The 19,943-nt window shown below is 40.8% G+C and overlaps 1 protein-coding gene across 1 annotated transcript in view; it reads right to left on the bottom strand.

The window, feature by feature from the left end:
• PTGS1 (prostaglandin-endoperoxide synthase 1) overlaps positions 1-19,943 on the bottom strand; it is an 84,371-nt gene that overhangs the window by 17,729 nt on the left and 46,699 nt on the right. Inside the window, exons 3-5 of the mRNA XM_044268555.1 lie at positions 16,989-17,105; positions 14,760-14,900; positions 13,979-14,122 (exon numbers count right to left, since the gene is read on the bottom strand). Of these exons, the coding sequence (XP_044124490.1) occupies positions 13,979-14,122; positions 14,760-14,900; positions 16,989-17,105 (402 nt within the window). The remainder of the gene's footprint in view (positions 1-13,978; positions 14,123-14,759; positions 14,901-16,988; positions 17,106-19,943) is intronic.

Below are 19,943 nucleotides of genomic sequence, written 5' to 3'. Positions count from 1 at the left end.
ATGGCTTAAAGGGCTATTCCAGCAGAATAAAGAAAGTTTCACAATAGAAACTTAAAAAAGTTTAAAAAAAAATAACAGAGCTTTTACTCCCCTCATCGTATCCCCACCACTGCCGTTCTGACAATGCTGGGGTCCTCACTGTGCTCCACTTCCTGCTCCTGTTCTGACAAAATAGGAAATGTTTATGAATGACCTGCCTCAGTCAGTGATTGTTTGAGTGGGACAGTCATTTACTGCCATATTCAAACAGGAGCAGGAAATGGTGTGCAGAGGGAACCCGAGCACCATCGAAACAGCAACAGCAGGGAATTGGTGAAGCGAGTAGAGGCTCTGTTTTTTTTTAAGCATTTGCATCTAATGAACAATCTTTTTTTTTTATTATTATTATTATTATTATTATAATAGAGAAATGCCACTTTAAAATCTTTGCTGCCGCTAATCAGTTTAGTTGCTCTTCTTTGTACTTTTTCCAGCTCCAGGTCATTCTTTCTATGCACTGGTGCCCAGAACTGAACTGCATATTCCCAATGCGGCCACATCAAAGCTTTGCAAAGTGGTAATTTTACATCCTTGTCCCACAAGTCCAGTCCATGCCTCTAGAATGTAGTCTTAGTACCTAGATGCATATCTTTACATCAAGTTGTATGTTTTGTCCTGGAACCAGTGGCATCAGATGGTTACACAGCTACAATGGGAACATGGCAAAATTTGTTCTTTTAAGTAAGCTCATTGTGATTTAGTTATGATCCTAATTTGTTTACAAGCATCATACACTTTAATTGCATAAAAACTGAATAAATCATGTCCCTGTTTCCTTGCTGAGACTATGCAATGATCATGAGAATGGGTGGATTGAATAAATCATTATCGTTCAGGCACCGACAAGTATTTCTACAGGCAGGAACATTTTCTCTGCAATTGATACTGCTCATGCAATCCTCACAACTTTGAAAGGTGGACAAGTATGTTTATTAAAGAGGTTACCCAGCACACCTTCCGATCAGCTATATGAATGGGGTGCAGTGCTCATCCAGGCTCATCTTTGGGAGTTAAAACCTGCCAAAATTATAATTAAAATAACGTTTTAACATGTTAATTTAATCTAGTGTCTGCAAAATGCATGCCAAAATTAAAAAGAAAATTCTATTTATCCATTAGAATTTTCTTTTCCCAACTCCACTGTGGGTCATAAGTGCCAAAAATAAATGTAAAAATAAATAGCCTTTTTCATTTAAAATTTCCACTTTGTCAATTAATTACCCTCTTCCTATAGTGTGTTTTTCATGAAAACACCATGTAGAAGCTGAAAATGGTAGATTGAGATTTCAATTTCATCTCTTGCAGGCATTTTCCCTGCCAAAAGTCAAATGAAAAAGAAAGCCCATTTGAATTTTCATTTTAACGTTGTACTAACATTCAGATTCATTTAAATTAGCAGTAGTGGGCGTGGTGCAGCATGCAAAATGTTCTTATTTAATTCCTGATTGAACAGGAACAGACAGTGACTCTGTATGTCTACTAGAGGGCGCTGTGCTTCTCCGCATTTCCAACAGCTAAGACAGGATCAAGTTTAAATTCCAATTTCATTTTAATTTTGGCATGTTTTACCTACCATACTTATCAAGGCTTACATCGCTTTTAGGCTAGTTTGCACTTCCAAATCCTGTACTTTTTGAAGAGGCAATGCAAGGTATTATAGCTACAGGAGAGTGGGAGGATGGAAGTGATAGTTTTGGCCCTGAAGGTGGCTGCAGTAGTCACAGTCCACCCTGGCAATCCTTACCCTGGCTCTACCTTAGGCTGTGCAGTGACATTAGAGTGCATGCTTTAATACCACGGGGCACACCCTGGTATTGGGGCTCCAGCCTAGTGATAAATAAGGTGCGCTTGATATTAGGTCTTTTGGCAGGGTGTTACGCAGGGGTGTGGATGAAGTGGCCAGCACGTGGTGAAGGAGTCAGTTGATATCAATAAATGTGTCTCTCTTAAACTAACATGCAGGATAGGAAGAGTAGTACATGCAACAGTAACAAGGCACAGTTTCAAGTAGATCACAGTATGACTCTTCCCTATTGTGAACATATAGACAGCAGCAATGATGGAGGTTGAAGTGAAGTTCCCCTTCCCTCAGTCTCTCTTAGTCAGTCTATCTCTGCCGAACTTTAGGCCTGCAATGAGATACTTGATAAAAAGCCCTAATTTCCAGGCTGAGGGGTGAAGATTAAAGGTACAGTAGGTCAAACTACTTCAAAGCGTGGAAGGGTGCATTAGTAATGTTCTCTCTCACAGCAGTAAGGTCTCTCTGCGTAATACCCTGTAGCAGGGGTACTTTGAAGTCTGGACATTTGTCCTTGTTTCCCCTATGCAAAAGTCTGCAACTCCTTGCTTTATTTTAATTTAAAAGGTTAACTTGCACGGATTTATACTGTTTAATACTGCATAGCTGCATTTTATATGTTTGTTGTGATATATGTTCTGTTAATTTGCACTGTGTTTGCACAGCACTGTGGAAAGGGTTAATGAATACTGAGAGACATTTGGGACTTTCTAGCTAATAATAAGAAGCTGGTAATTTTTCACAGTTACCATAAGGTCTAAAGAAGTGCATGTTTTGGAGGAAAAAAGACAGACTTGTTTACGACCAAAACCAGACAGACTGACCTTTTGGATGTGCGGTTTAGCTATGTTATGTCTGAAGTAGGGTTGCACCGGGTATCGAACTGTCGATACTTTTAGACCCGGATCGATTTGATACTAGGATTTGCTATTTACCGATCCTAGGCTGCACTAGAGAGCATGGCATGTGCCGCTCTCAGTGCGCACCATGTTCTCCTCAGCCAACACAGTGGAGAAGGAGGGAGTCCCTCCCTCCCCACTGTGCTACCTCTGCCTCCAATGGACAAGTGCAGTGAGGGGGATGGGAGGGGCTGTGGCCACTGCGCCAACAATGAAGATAATTTACTCCTAAATGCAAATATAGGCTATGGGTGTTGGCTGTATCACATACCCGGCACCCGGCCTCAATAACAGGGCACGCTATTAGCCAAACCGCAGCAATTAACCCCTCAGGTCTCAGTTCTCTAGGACATACCGATCCTGAGATATTACCAAAAAACGTATCAGCCAATAGAAGCTCGCAGGTCCTTCACTCATATCCTAACTGATGTACACACGGTCACATGACCCTTATTAGCCAATAGAAGCTTCAGAAGTCTCAGTCTTGACATTCACACAGTTTTACATCAGGTTTCCATAACAACAGTGTGCAACTTCTGGGGTATACAGTGATCCCTCAAGTTACAATGGCCTCAGGATACAATATTTTCAACATACAATAGTCTTTTCTGACCCATCGTAAGTTGAAACTAGACTCAACATACAATGTCTCAGACTCAGATCCAACCAATCAAGGACAGTTCTCTGGTAAAGTAGTTGTATTAGTTGTTAATTAGCAGCTATTCCTGACTGTTATATCTAAGGACTTGTTTTATCGGTCTTCATTATTTGCTTATTTTTCTAAAATCTTCATTTTCTCTTATCTTTGATGACATTTTGGGGCTTTGGAACCAATTACTCAACTTACAATGTTTTCAACATACAATGGTTGTCCTGGAACCAATTAATACTGTATCTTGAAGGACCACTGTATAGGGCTACTAGCCACTTCCCCCGTAGAAAAATAAACAGGACATTGATTGGCCTCCTGGGCACCTAAGGAACAAATCCAATAAACAAACAAACAGACAGACCTACACTTCATACTTGGACAGTGCCGGGTACTTTTTCTAGTATTGTATATCTTTGGGTGCTACAACTACAACCATGTTACGGTTCCATGAGGTTGTCACTCCTGGTTTCTCCATATGACTCCCTTCTTTTCCCCTAATATTCTGTGTATAGTTCTGATAGCTCTGTGGCTATGATGGACCTGTAAGCCCTTCCTAGACAGAGAAGTGGTACAGTGCAGGTACCTGATCTGAGATGTAATTTTCATTGATAAGGGATCCATAACTATTTGACTTAAAAACTCTTTTTATGGTTTAAGTGTTTGATTACTGAGCAATATTTTCCAAAGCAGTTCTGTGCACCTCTAGTTCTTTTTTATAGGAGATCTGAAGTCATCTCCTAATTGAATACTCCCACACCTTGCAGAGTTTCGAGGGAATGCAGAGCACAAGTATCTGCAGATTCCTGGGCTGTAGCAAGATCAACAAACTGTTATATGATAGCCAGGATAATAAATGGTGGAGAAGAAACCTCACAATTAGAATGAACATTTTTCTCTCATTACATCATGTGTGAATAGTCAGGAAATGTTCTCTTCATAAGCAGAAAAAAATTAACAGCCCACAGAAGTGAGCGGTATGAGGTATAAACAGCAGTGGGCAATATCTTCAGCTTCTATCTGGATGCTCACACATCATTTAGTCATTTGTAGATGCTGCTCTAACCAATATCTAATTTATTAATAGATTTGTATTTCTTCTTAATTTTTATCCAGTAAAAGCCTCCAGCAAAATAACTATGCAAAAAGTCCCCTACCTCTGCATGCTGCTTTATGTATCCATAGCTAATAAGTTAACCTAAATAATTTATATACTGTATCTATCAAACGAGTTCTAAAGAGAGGAACAAACAAAATCTCCAGCATCCATACCATTAAAATTATTTCAGGCTTTATTATAGAACTTCAGTAAGATCCAATAGACAGGAAAACTTCTGCTCACGCGTTTAAGGTGCAAGTAGTGCCTTCAGCTATAGCACCTTTGGTGTAGGCACATACTTGACTTGGTCTGTAGGGAGCACCTGGAGACATAAGGAATAACTAGGTAGCCTCTAGGAAAAGCCAGGGAGGGGACATTAACTGTCAGAGGGTCATTTGCTAGAGGAGTACCTTCATTAGGTGGAGAACTGGGAGGAGTTTGCATTACTTGGTAGGGGGTGCAGGGCCCATTTGTTGGTTGTTCCCACAGGGAGCAGTCTCAGGGAACAGGTTCAATATGATTGAGTAGTTGTGGGGCCTTGACATGTTCGTCAAACTCTAGTTGACATGGTGCAACTGGGGATTTTCTTTAGTGCCTCTAAATAAGGTCTTCCAAGCATCACTTCTTAAGGCCCGAGTTACAGTACACTGCTGTTCCAATTTCCATCTGCAAATCATGGATTATCTGGATTTCTGTATGGTGTCTGGATGAATCTGTTATTTTTTTTTCAGGACCCATTCATTTGATTGAATGAGCCTCAGATGGAAAATGGGTAAGAATGGTTCATGCTGTGAGTTTCTGTGCACAGACCAGCAGTCAATGACGAAAAAAGACCGAAGTATGCATTACACCAATTTCTTTAATTGGTTTATGTGCTATTTACGGATGTAGCAGGGTGCACACACATGCTTTATGAAACATGTTATCTAAACTAAATGCAACTAAATGCGTTAAGCAATTGCTTTTCAACGGTTTGTTTCAAGATAACGAGATGAGTTAGGAGTGTGTGTTACCCCTGCTACATCTGTAGGTGCAGTTTGAGTAGCACAAAACCAGAAATGACTGCCGTCTGAAATAGGCCTTAGGGATAGTGTACTTATATGGTGTACGTTAATGTTTGTGAGGTTGCAATTATATTTTTATATGGATAACTGGACATGTCATTGTGTTTTTATTAATAAAGAGGCTGCTGTGGCCAAAATATCTCCATCCTTATGCAGCACATCCATGAAGTAATTTTGAGTTATGGATAGGTGGCACAGGGAGGGTCAAGTATAATACCATAGCCAAGTTGAAAGGTAGAGCAAAAATGAGAAAAATGTCCATTTCTTCCAAAACCATGCACCATGTAGACATGAAACAGCATAGGAATTCTAGAGGGTATCTAGTAAGCTTTGATAAGTGGATATGTTGCACGTCCGTGCAGCTACTATAAGACTCTTGGAAAGAGGGGGCCACCCTTAGATTCATTGCCCAGTCCCTTTGCTTATGGGTGGTGAGACCCTGTGTAGGACTTCCCTTCTGGTGGAAGTGCACTGTTAGCAAACAGGGGATAAGGTCACAAAATGAGTGCGAAGGAGGAAACAAACAAACATCAAGCCCTCAACACCGCCCATTCCTTGCTGTACCATATTGTCTTTTAGACCCAATTCAAGGTTTGGTATATCATTACAAATAAAATATACAGTGCCGTACTGTGTATACCAGGCCAGAAGAAGGAAGGAGGAGGGGGTCTGTTAATGATGCCCCAAACCCTCCCTATTAGTGTTCTGTCTAGTGCATGTGGTGCCGCACATATGGCCGTCTGAGCGTATGAGGAAGACTTAAAATACTGTGAGGATTTTAATTGGGAGGTCAAGAGTACAGCGTCCTGCCAACAGATGAACTGTAGGCATTAAACTCCCCCAACTATGTGAAAACTAGCTATTTCTAAGGGAGAAGCTGCACTTCAGTCTTATTATACCACCTACACGTGTAGGCGTGTGCACATGACACAGCGGTATGCATAGAGCACATACAATGGCAGAACTGTGTCTGATCCTGTTTTACAGCATGTCACAATTTGCCATGTACTGTGAAGCAAACTATTGCAGTGAGTTTACCATAACTAGGACCACCTTATTCTTGTGGGGGTTATACTTGATGGATCTTCGTCATGAAATATCCGGGCACCCTGCCACAGCTTATTTTTATGGGAGACTCCATTTAGCACAGGTTTAAAGGCTATGTACACCTTTGGGGGCATTTTTTTTTATTATTGCATTCTAAGTTAAAAATATTTTTTTAAATTGGTCTTTATTAAAAATATGGCGTCCTTTTTTCTGTACAGCGCTGACTTGCTCTAGTAGCGCCCTTTGGATTTTCTGTCTTTTCCATCAGACCAGGAGCAGATGGACTCCTTATCTCTGCTCTCTGACCTTATATAAACACTAATTATAGCTCAGTTCTTATCTCACTGATAAGAATGTGGCTTAAATAAGTGTTTATGACCTCTTAGTAAACTAGAGATAAGGGTTATTAGATGACCGCACAAAAGAGAAAGTGAAAGTAACAGTCACCCCGTGACAGGACAGCTCAATATTTTTAATAAAGACCAATTGAAAAAAAGATTTTCAGGAAAAAATGAGTAACATGCAATCATTTAAAAAAAGTAAAAAAAATGTCTTCGAAGGTGTACATAATATTTAAGAGAGGATTTTCCATGATTAATGTAAAAAAAAAAAAAAAAAAAAAAAGACATCATATAGGACTTGGTAATCTCTTTCTCATAAACATAGAACCAGTCCTGCACCTCGCATGGATCCAGAGATCTCCCCATTCATTGCTCCAATTGCTCTACTAGAATTTATTTCAAGCTGGCAGCTTAGGGGGCGTGCAAGTTCTCAGGGGGCATGTCCTTTCTACTGAAGCTAGTGGCAGTTGAATGATAAAAACGAGCATGTGCTTCCATCTCAATGAGTAGGACAAAGAAATTAGAAAAAGAACAAACAGCAGGTGGCGCTATATAGATAGATTTCAGTGAATAACTCAGTGGCTATAATACATTTTTAATTAAATGCAGTTACAAGAGTATTCAGATCCAGGTGCTGTTTTTTTGTGGGAAAACCCCTTTAAAAATTTACATTATTACATTAGATATAGTATTGAGATTTACAGCGCATGCATGCCATTAAGCTACTTTCAGAAAAACGTGTGAAAACTGATTACATTTGAATCCTGATCCGGATTTTGATCACAATGAAAAAATGCATTGGAAAAAACGGATCCGCCATTTATGGACTTCTTTTTCACATTTTTCGGGTTTAACATGCAAAAGTCAGATCCGTTTTGACGGAACAGACGGCGCCGGATCCGGCGTTCAGTCAAAGTGTTCCGGATTTTTGGCCGGAGGTAAAAATACAACATGCTACGGTTTTCTGAAAAGCATGATCAGTCAAAAAGACTGAACTGAAGACATCCTGATGCATCCTGAACGGAATGCTCTCCATTCAGAATGCATTAGGATAAAACTGATCAGTTCTTTTCCAGATTTGAGCCCCTAGGACGGAACTCAGCGCCGGAAAAGAAAACCGCTAGTGTGAAAGTACCCTTAGTGTTGAGCCTAAAGTTCCTCATGCTTCATTGTAAAATATACATTTTTCCCAAAACGGCGATGAAAAAAAAATATATACATACTCACCTCATCCATTTGCGCACTTCACGGCCATATTGATTGCAGAAACTGCGCAAAATCTGCATCACCATGCCCGGCCAGAGTGATGATGTCATCAAGTCACCATGCGAGATTTTGCATGGTGTCTTCAATCACAATGACCGCAACAGCCTCTAGGCGAATGATTAAGGTGAGCATGTTTTTTTTTTTTTACCTTGATAAACCCGAAAGAGAAGACGTCATCGGCGGAGTGACGTCATCAAAGGTGACGTCATCGAAGGTCCTTTACCTGTATTTAATGCTCACCACAGGTCCTATTCAACAAAGGAGATGCCGGCTTCGCGATCAAGTGGACTAAGGTGAGTTAAATTATTTATTATTTTTTTAACCCCTCCAGCGCTATTTTACTATACATTCTGTATTCAGAATGCTATTTACTTTGATAAACCCGAAAGAGAAGACGTCATCGGCGCAGGCGCACTGAGGAAGTGCTGAGGAAGCGAGCGTCCTTCTCTCAGAGCGCCTGCGCCGAATGAGGTGCAGGCACGGGATTTAAATTGCAGACAGGGCCAGCCGGAGGAGGAGAGCACTCGCTGGCCCTGTCAATCAGCAGGAGGAGGGGGCGTTTTTTGAAAGGAGGATGCGGCGGCTACCAGCAAGTAACCGCCCTACTTGCTGGTAGAGAGGTAATTTACATATTATAAAAGTGTGGTTTTTAAAGAAACTAGCCAACAGAAAAGGGTAAGAGCACTATATATAGAAAAATCGCAGTATAAGCATTTTAATTAGCCCCAAAAAAAAATATGACTTTTGGGGGGTGACAGAAGCCCTTTAATCAATTTTTTCCTTCAACACATCGATGGTTCACAGCCAAACAAAATTAATATTTATTACCCTGGTTCTGCGGTTTACATAAACACCCCACATGTGGTAGTAAACTGATGTAAAGGCACACGGCACGGCACAGAAGAAAAGGTGCACCATATAGTTTTTGGAAGGAAGATTTTGCTGAACTGATTTTTAGATGCCATGTCCCATTTGAAGCCCTCCTGATGCACCCTTAGGCCCCTTTTACAAGGGCGTTGCGGGAAAATGTGCGGGTGCGTTACGGGAACACCCCCGATTTTTCTGCGCGAGTGCAAAACATTGTATTGCGTTTTGCACTCGCGTGAAAAAAATTGCGCATGTTTGGTACCCAAACCCGTACTTCTTCACAGAAGTTCGGGTTTGGGATCAGTGTTCTGTAGATTGTATTATTTTCCCTTATAACATGGTTATAAGGGAAAATAATAGCATTCTGAATACAGAATGTATAGTGAACCACCATGGTAAAAGATCATGTGACGTACCATGTGATGACCGGAGTGACGTCATCAAAGGTCCTTTACCTGTATTTAATGCTCACCACAGGTCCTATTCAACAAAGGAGACAGAAGGAGATGCCGGGCTTCGCGATCAAGTGGACTAAGGTGAGTTAAATTATTTTTATTTATTTTTTAACCCCTCCAGCGCTGTTTTACTATATATTCTGTATTCAGAATGCTATTATTTTCCCTTATAACCATGTTATAAGGGAAAATAATAATGATCGGGTCTCCATCCCGATCGTCTCCTAGCAACCGTGCGTGAAAATCGCACCGCATCCGCACTTGCTTGCGGATGCTTGCGATTTTCACGCAACCCCATTCATTTCTATGGGGCCTGCGTTACGTGAAAAACGCAGAATATAGAACATGCTGCGATTTTCACGCAACGCATAAGTGATGCGTGAAAATCACCGCTCATGTGCACAGCCCCATAGAAATGAATAGGTCGGTATTCAGTGCGGGTGCAATGCGTTCAACTCACGCATCGCATCCGCGCGGAATACTCGCCCGTGTAAAAGGGGCCTTACAGTTGAAACTCCCCCAAAAAGTGACCCCATTTTGGAAACTAGGGGATAAGGTGCCAGTTTTATCGGTACTATTTTGGGGTACATATGATTTTTAATTGCTCGATATTACATTTTTTGTGAGGCACGGTAACCATTTTGGCACAGTTTTTATTTTTTACAACATTCATCTGAAAGAGTAGATCAAGTGCTATTTTTATAGAGCAGGTTGTTACGGACGCAATGATATCAAATATGTTTACTTTTTTTGTTTGTTTCAGTTTTACAAAATAAAGCATAAAAAAAAAAATATTATGTTTTTGTGTCTCCATTTTCTGAACACCATATTTTTTTTTTCTTTTTCTGCCGATAGTCTTGTGCAGGGGCTTGTTTTTTGCAGAAATAGTTGACTTTTTTATTGGTAACATTTTTGGGTACATATGATTTTTTGATCATTCATTATAACACTTTATGGGGCAAGGTGACCAAAAAAATTGGTTGTTTTAGAACAGTTTTTATTTATTTATTTTAACAGCGTTCACCTGAGGGGTTAGGTCATTTTTTTGTCTTAGGTAGTGTCTAATTTTTTGCGGGATAAGGTGCCGGTTTTTGGGGGGCATACGCCTTTTTGATCGCTTGGTGTTTCAAATGGCTTTTTTTGGCACGGTTTTTATATATACAGTACAGACCAAACATTTGGACACACCTTCTCATTCAAAGAGTTTTCTTTATTTTAATGACTATGAAAATTGTAGATTCACACTGAAGGCATCAAAACTATGAATTAACACATGTGGAATTATATACATAACAAAAAAGTGTGAAACAACTGACAATGTGTCATATTCTAGGTTCTTCAAAGTAGCCACCTTTTGCTTTGATTACTGCTTTGCACACTCTTGGCATTCTCTTGATTAGCTTCAAGAGGTAGTCACCTGAAATGGTCTTCCAACAGTCTTGAAGGAGTTCCCAGAGATGCTTAGCACTTGTTGGCCCTTTTGCCATCACTCTGCGGTCCAGCTCACCCCAAACCATCTCGATTGGGTTCAGGTCCGGTGACTGTGGAGGCCAGGTCATCTGGCGCAGCACCCCATCACTCTCCTTCATGGTCAAATAGCCCTTACACAGCCTGGAGGTATGTTTGGGGTCATTGTCCTGTTGAAAAATAAATGATGGTCCAACTAAACGCAAACCGGATGGAATAGCATGCCACTGCAAGATGCTGTGGTAGCCATGCTGGTTCAGTATGCCTTCAATTTTGAATAAATCCACAACAGTGTCACCAGCAAAGCACCCCCACACCATCACACCTCCTCCTCCATGCTTCACGGTGGTAACCAGGCATGTAGAGTCCATCCGTTCACCTTTTCTGCGTCGCACAAAGACACGGTGGTTGGAACCAAAGATCTCAAATTTGGACTCATCAGACCAAAGCACAGATTTCCACTGGTCTAATGTCCATTCCTTGTGTTCTTTAGCCCAAACAAGTCTCTTCTGCTTGTTGCCTGTCCTTAGCAGTGGTTTCCTAGCAGATATTCTACCATGAAGGCCTGATTCACACAGTCTCCTCTTAACAGTTGTTCTAGAGATGTGTCTGCTGCTAGAACTCTGTGTGGCATTGACCTGGTCTCTAATCTGAGCTGCTGTTAACCTGCGATTTCTGAGGCTGGTGACTCGGATGAACTTATCCTCCGCAGCAGAGGTGACTCTTGGTCTTCCTTTCCTGGGGCGGTCCGCATGTGAGCCAGTTTCTTTGTAGCGCTTGATGGTTTTTGTGACTGCACTTGGGGACACTTTCAAAGTTTTCCCAATTTTTCGGACTGACTGACCTTCATTTCTTAAAGTAATGATGGCCACTCGTTTTTCTTTACTTAGCTGCTTTTTTCTTGCCATAATACAAATTCTAACAGTCTATTCAGTAGGACTATCAGCTGTGTATCCACCGGACTGCTCCACAAGGCAACTGATGGTCCCAACCCCATTTATAAGTCAAGAAATCCCACTTATTAAACCTGACAGGGCACACCTGTGAAGTGAAAAACCATTTCAGGTGACTACCTCTTGAAGCTCATCAAGCAAATGCCAAGAGTGTGCAAAGCAGTAATCAAAGCAAAAGGTGGCTACTTTGAAGAACCTAGAATATGACATATTTTCAGTTGTTTCACACTTTTTTGTTATGTATATAATTCCACACGTGTTAATTCATAGTTTTGATGCCTTCAGTGTGAATCTACAATTTTCATAGTCATTAAAATAAAGAAAACTCTTTGAATGAGAAGGTGTGTCCAAACTTTTGGTCTGTACTGTATATATTTTTTTTACGGTGTTCAACTGAGGGGTTAGGTCATGTGATATTTTTATAGAGCTGGTTTTAACAGATGCGGCGATACCCAATATGTATATTTTATTTATTTCACTTTAACACAATTGTAGTAGTTTTGAAGCAAAACAAATCATATTTTAGTATCTCCATTGTCTGAGTCATATATATATATATATATATATATATATATATATATATTTTTAAGCGATTTTCTTATGTAGGGGCTCATTTTTTGCAGGATGAGGTGACGGTTTTATTGGTACCATTTTGTGGGACATACGCCTTTTTGACCACTTGGTGTTAGACTTTTTGTCATGTAAGGTGGCATAAATTGCTTTTTTGACACAGTTTTTATTTAAAAAATGTTATGGTGTTTATCAGACAGGGTGGATCATGTGATAGATATGTTTATAAAGTCGGCCTTCATGGATGCAGCAATACCAAATTTGTCTATTTTATTTATTTTTTTCTATTTAAAAAAATATATAATGTTATTACTAAATTGGGGATTTTTTTTTTTACATGTGAAACCTTTTTTTATAAAACACTTCATTGTTTTTAATTTTTTATTTTCACTTTGCGTCCCCCATAAGGTCATACAAGACATTTAACATCACTTATTTTTTTCCACTATTGATTTCTCCTGTAACTGGGGCTGACATAGTAGCCCAGTTACAGGGGAAATACAGCCCCTATAGAGGGTGTACAGCAGTATACTGCGCTGTACAGCCTCAGTGCAGGGATGATCGAGGTCTGTGAAAGATCCGACAGCTCCTGCATTCTCCCGGCCCCTGCGGTTGCATAGCGCTTCCTGATCTGTATACACAGCGCTTGTTGAGCACGGTGTATGCAGCGATTTAGAAGGCAGGAACACCTGGGAACTGTCCCTGCCTTCTCCCTGGGGTGCCCTGCTATCACTGACAGCGGGCCCCTGACACAGCAGCTGCACGATTAGCGTGCAGCTGCCATCTCTGAATGGATGTTTCAGAACGTCCATTCAGAGATAAACAACCACTACCCGGAAGTTTATAGTCAACGGGCAGATCTGAAGTGGTTAAAGCTGACCTACAGCAGTGAAGAAAAATGGCTGGGTTGTTATGGAAACCTGGTGTAAAACTGTGTGTATGTGGAGACTAAGGGCCTGCGAGCTTCTATTGGCTGATAAGGGCCATGTGACCAAGCTTCTATTGGCTAATGCATTTTTTGGAGAATATATCAGGAACGGTACGTGCTAGAGAGCTGAGACTCGGTCTAAAACCTTCCCGGACACCTGATGTACCCGTGTGCCAAATTTTGTGATTGTAATTGCGATGGTGCGGATTCCATTAGGCAACATACATATATACACACACATACATACACTCAGCTTTATATATTAGATATGTACTACAGAACATCTCATATTGCCTCTTGATGATGACTACTACCCTGTTAATACCGTGATGTGGGGTGACTCATGATGCAGCTAGCAATGTTTGTACAGACATGTGTATTTCTCTTTCTACCAGTTATTTGACTCATAGGGAATGAAAGTGTCTGTTATAAAGCTACATGTTTTCCAACCTTAAAGTGACATTCCAAAGTAATACAATACAATACAGCAGATGTATATAAAAAGGAGTGGATTGTAGAAAGGCTTTTTGTCTTACCTTTTGTGCCCATTGGTGTAGGGCAATCGTCTGGCACAGGCGGGAGCACTCTTGTGAAATAGCTGACATTGGCATAGGCTTCCCAGCTGATGTAACCATATGCTGAATTATACGTCGGAGGACTTGGTATCAGATTGGATCTCACTAAAAGATATTCATTTTGTTAACTCAAATTACAAAGAGTAATTCAGTAATGTAAAGGTTTGAATCCAAAATATTCATTTGACTACCAGTTTCCGCACAAACATTTACCAATTAAACCAGTAAGGCTACTTTCACACTAGCGTTTTTACTGGATCCTGCAGGGTTCAGCAAATACACTTCCGTTACTGATAATGTAACAAACTGCATCCGTTACGAACGGATCCAGTTGTATTATCTTTAATGGATCGTTTTCTTTTGTGGCAGATTGTGGCAGAGAAAAAGGATCCGTCCCCATTGACTTGCGTTGGGGTTCGTGCCGGATCCGTCTTGCTCCGCATCCCAGGACGGAAAGCAAACTACAACATGTTGCGGTTTGCTCTCTGGTATGGGAACGCAACTAAACGGAGTGGAATGCATTTTGGAGCTGTTCTGCTCAGTTCAGTTTTGTCCCCATTGACAATGAATGGGGACAAAACTGAAGCGTTTTTTCCCGGTATTGAGCCCCTATGACGTATCTCAATACCGGAAAACTAAAACGCTAGTGTGAAAGTAGCCTAACAAGATTATTCTTCGCAGTCTGAGCCCCAAGGGTCCATTGTCAGACACTCCTAGTATGCAATGATGAGTAAGATCTTACCTGTCAGAACAAGCTTTACTATTGTATCTCGGATAAATGTATTATTTATTATATCCCAAAACCATTTAAAGCGGGTCAGGATGTAGTGGTAAAAGGAAGGGCTCGGGCGCACAAAATCTCGGATTCTTGTCAATAATTCAGCTGCAAGTGAAATGAAAAGGAGTTAATGCCATGACAACAGCTATGCATATGCCATTGATTTCCATGGGTGGAACATTGGGGTGATCACTCACACTGGTGTTATGGCTTTTGGGGGAAGCAGAAAATACGGGAGGCATGTGACGGGCACTATGGAGAAAGCCTTAGCTTTAGCAGACACACAATTAAAATGCAGACTTATAAGCTATTGAAATGTCAGTAGTAAAAGGGGTTGTCCCATAGGATAAATGATCCTTGTAGATCCCACCCCTTTTAGTGTGAGCCCGCTGCCAGATATCCTTTAAAGGGGTTCTCCAAGACTTTTACCCAGAGGTTAGATCATCAGTAGGTGATCAGTGGGGGTCCGACACCCGGGACCACCGCCCATTAGCAGTTTCAGAAGGCGCAAGCGCTTGCAGTAGCGCTCCAATCTTCTCTCAGCTCATCAAGCACAGCGCCGTCCATTCTCTAGTGGTTGTGCTTGGTATTGCAACTCAGCCCCATTCACTTCAATGGGGATAAGATGTGCCTAGGCCACATGACCGAGGAACGTAAGGTCACATCGCCTAGGCAAAGCAGAGAGGAGGCCGCTGTGCTACTGCAAGTGCCTCCTAAAACAGCTGGTTGGCGGAGGTCCCAGGTGTCATACCCCCACCAATCAGATACTAATGACTTATTCAAAGGATAGGTCATCAGTTAAAAAGTCTCTTAAAACTTCTTTAAGACAGCAGAAGGAATGTATCCATGGAGACGTCTTTGCATTGTCTAGCCATATTAGGGTGGGCACTGGCTTTTCTTAAGGAGACCAGCTGTGTATGGAGACTTAGTAGCAATGACCCATGGGAAAATAATATGCAAACAGGCATGTCCCAGAGAAAGAGAACTGTCTCATTAGAGCCATGTTGTGGAAGTTGCGTCCTATGAGCCAGTCTCTGACAGTAAGCCATAAGGAACCTTTTAAAGATGGTGGCACTAGCGAGACCGTTCAGGTACCTCCTTGTGTATGGTCTAGCCAGAAAGTAATATAAATCCCTCACCTCTTTTTAAAATATTTTTTTTTATTAATGTACATGAGAAATTCATATTTAAATGGGTTGTCAGTGTAAATGATATTGATGACCTATTCTCAGGATCAGACTGGCGAAGATCTGACTCCCAGCACCCCCGCCGATCATTCTTAAGAGGCCACAGCACTCAACACCATCTAGATTTTAGTGGCGGCGCAGCTACAATCTAGGCAGAGGGCAGGTAAACATTGAAGGGGATGCGGCCCTCACATGAAAAGCTGATTGGAGGGAGTCAGACCACCACTGATTCGATATTGAGCCTGAGGAGAGGTCTTCAATATCGTTACATTGCATAATTCCTTTTAAAGTGGTATTCCCATCTCAAAATGGGACTTCATCCCACCTTGGTACAACAGCCAGAGGTGGTCGGAACTACAGAAGAAGCCAAGGGGGGGCTGTGCTACACTGTTTTCCTAACTTGTGACATCGTTTCTGGTGTGGAGATGGCCGTCAAACGTGCACAAAGTCTTCCTGGTTAGGGTTGTAGTTGTATTAAACAGTACTAGAAAAGGGCCCATTTCACCTCTATGTGCACCCCTGAGACTCCTAGTACACACAACATAGACATTCAAAGAAACAAAAAACACAGCGACTCTTTCACATACTGGAATTACGCTCCTCAATCAGATATTTCTGAGGAACTTTCTCCCTTCTTACTAAATGTTTAGATATTAAATATCAGATAAGTGCCTTTAAGAAAGTTTCCGAATGATTGAGAGATCAAGTGAAGCCTATTTGACAGCGGGTTTTTATTAAGTGGTTTAAAAATGTAGGGAATCAAACATTTTACAATAAAATTTTTTTTTTGATTATTCCTCAGGACGGTACAAAAAATGCTAAAAATATTATTGAGAGGGAGAACTGGCAGGGCTGAAGGCTTACTATTATATCTGGAAAGGCCTTATAGACTCACGTACACTCCTTGATAGGCTTGTTTTTACTGTGCAATATCCAAAGCTGCAGAATTTCTTAAGAGCTTCTGTTTCATTACAGGAAACAAGTGTTGGATATGATAAAGACTTACGGATTGTGCAGTTTCTCCCATAATAGCCAGTCCGAGTGCAGTCACATTCATACTGGTACGGTTCGTACCTCACGCACACACCTTTGTGCTGACATGGGTAGTAGCAGCATGGATTCACTAGAATTAAAAAGATAGGACACATATATAAGTCATCACAGGGTTAAAAGGAGTTTACTGTCTTATATAAGTACGTGATCATTTCACTACCACAGCAGAGCCAAGACCTACATCTGAAATCCCATGTGCCCCCGAATTCTCCACAATGAACTACATAGACACATAGGGGGTCATTTACTATACTGAAATACACCTAAATGAGGCGTACTTCAAGCACAGAGGACGACGCAACGATTAGTTGCGCCGCCATTCACGACTTCGCCCCGCTCCTGCCAGGTCTAAAATTGTGGGTGTGGCGTGGGCAGGAAAGGGGATGGGCCGGCAGGCCTCCCCCTCATTCTTCATTTTCTACGCCTGTTTTAGATGTAGAAAATGGTCTAAATGTAAAACAGCAAGAAAGCGGTCTTAAATTTTGAACTGGAGCTGGATGAGCTGAAGTTAAGGAGAGGCCGGCGCACATGGCCTTTATTAAGACCAGCGTCTAAAAGGCAGAGCAATGAATGTGGAGATCTCTGGATCCATGTGAGGTACAGGGCTGGTTCTAGCTTTGTTAGAAAGAGATGGTCATGTACTATATGATGTCTGATTTTCATTTTTTACATTAGTGATGGGAAAAGCCCTTTAAGAGAACCCAGACTAGATGCCCTAAAGAATGCCTAAAAATATGGACCCAGGAAAAATCCCTTAAAATACAGACACCATACCAGACACCCTGGTTATGAGGGCTGAGGTTATGAGCATCCTTAAAGTGGACCTGAACCTCTTTGACATGTCTGTTTTAAGAACTATTTGCATGAATATTTACATGTAATAACTGTGGAGTATCATTTCTTCTGTTGTGCCATTCCTCTGTTATTTCTACTAGACTTTTATGAAGTAATTGCCAACAGTCTGCATGGCAACTGGGTGTTACCTGCACAGTCTGCAACTCTCCGATCAGTGTTTCCAGTGTCAGACTGTGCAGGAGCACACCCCCAAACTGGTAATACCCAGCAGGAAGTTTATTGAAGATTGTTGGCAATTCATTTTCTTCTAGAAGGAATAATATAGAGTTCTATACAAAAATATTCCAGAATTGTTACTATGTTGGGAATACAAGTATTCTAAAGCAGACATGTCAGCAGAGGCTACAGGTCCTTTTTAATGGCTATTGAGACCTTTGGACTACATTTTTGTTATCCCATAGCGTTTACAATGTTACTCTAATCCCCAATAAAGTGTAACCATACACACTGTCTATCAAAGAAAGGTATCTGTATGATTGAAATCTAGCCTTTGTAGGCTAGATTAAAAATGAAAACAGTGAAAGGACCCTCAGTGCAAATTTAGTCAAATAGCTACCCAAAAACATCTCCCCACCATCGTTGAGCAATCACCAGCGGCACATGTGATTAAGGGGGTTGTTCAGGCAGTTTATATTGATGGCCTATCGTCAGGATCGGTCATCAATATCTGATTGGCAGGAGTCTAAAACCCGGCATACCCACTGATCAGCTGTTTGAAGAGGAGGCAGTGCTTCATTCGAGCGCTGACTTCTCATCATTACACTATGTGCTGTCTTCCTTGCAGTGGCAGCATAGTGCAATTACAAGTAACTGAATGGAGCGAGTACTTGTGGTTACATTGTGGTTCCAAGAGATGCACCCTCTCTTCTTCAAACAGCTGATCGGCAGGGGTGCTGCATGTCAGACCACCACTGATCAGATATTAATGACCTACCCTGAAGATAGGTGATCAATGTAAACTGGCTGCCCAACCCCTTTAAATAGTTACATTACATATAATGCAATAAATGGGAGTAAATTAACTAAAATATGCCCATAGGCTAATGAAGTCTCCAGACTAAGTACAGTCCCTTCCCAGGTGACCTGTGATTTGTAGAGAGATTGCTTACATATCCATATCTAAATAGTATATGATATTACCATCCTGCCTTGTCCAGGTGTCTAGGAGTATAATAAAACTATCATACATTACCTCCACAATTTCTAATTATAATGACATTACTCTGCTTAAGCTGATCCAGTCTACACAGCGAAATGTGACATAATCAGTGGCTAGTATGACACGAATATTGTAGCTTTTTATATATGGATAGTAAAAGCACACAACACTAAAACTTAGCATTTTTAAATAAAAATAATATAAGGTATTGTATATTATTGTAATAAGAGGTCAGACACGATGACAAATTCGTTTCCGTTTATATACTATTGTAATGTGAACTTCGTCATGGATCTGTAAAGTAGTACAGACTGTGTATTTGGTGACGTATGAGGTCATATTTCAGCTAATAATAGAGAACAATAATTACAAGATGCATATGTTTTATTATAGTAGGTATAACATTAAAACCACATGTCCAATTTTGTAATTCATTACAAATGTGTATTCTAAGACAAGCAAATTGTCAAACTAGCGACATTTCCTGTTACAACAGATGCTAGACGCAGCTGTTAAACTAGTAGGCTTACACCCAGATGTACAATTCTGACCATTTTTAGCTAATCTAGTCTGAAGCCCTGCAGTTTTGGAGGCAAGTTCTACAATTTGTTATTTATCAGCTGTGAGCGACACAACACCCGGGCACTAGACCAATTAAGATAATTAATAATGTGATCTAATCATCCGCAAAGTACAATTGGTTTACAGGACAAATCTAATAAAATACTTTGCAAAAAATAAAAATCCACGTAGCGGACCATAATCCATCTACATCTGAAACACAGTTATTTGAGACTATCAAATTTTAAGGTTTTGTGGTCCATAAAAGAAGCAGGAAGGAGACATAAGAGGTAAAGGAGATTATATACACACACTACTCACTAAAAGTTAGGG

Source organism: Bufo gargarizans, chromosome 9, assembly GCF_014858855.1.
Source record: "Bufo gargarizans isolate SCDJY-AF-19 chromosome 9, ASM1485885v1, whole genome shotgun sequence".
In the NCBI taxonomy this organism is placed as follows: Eukaryota; Metazoa; Chordata; class Amphibia; order Anura; family Bufonidae; genus Bufo; species Bufo gargarizans.
The sequence above is the reverse complement of the archived record's forward strand: the minus strand, read 5'-3'. Positions and strand labels throughout refer to the sequence as shown.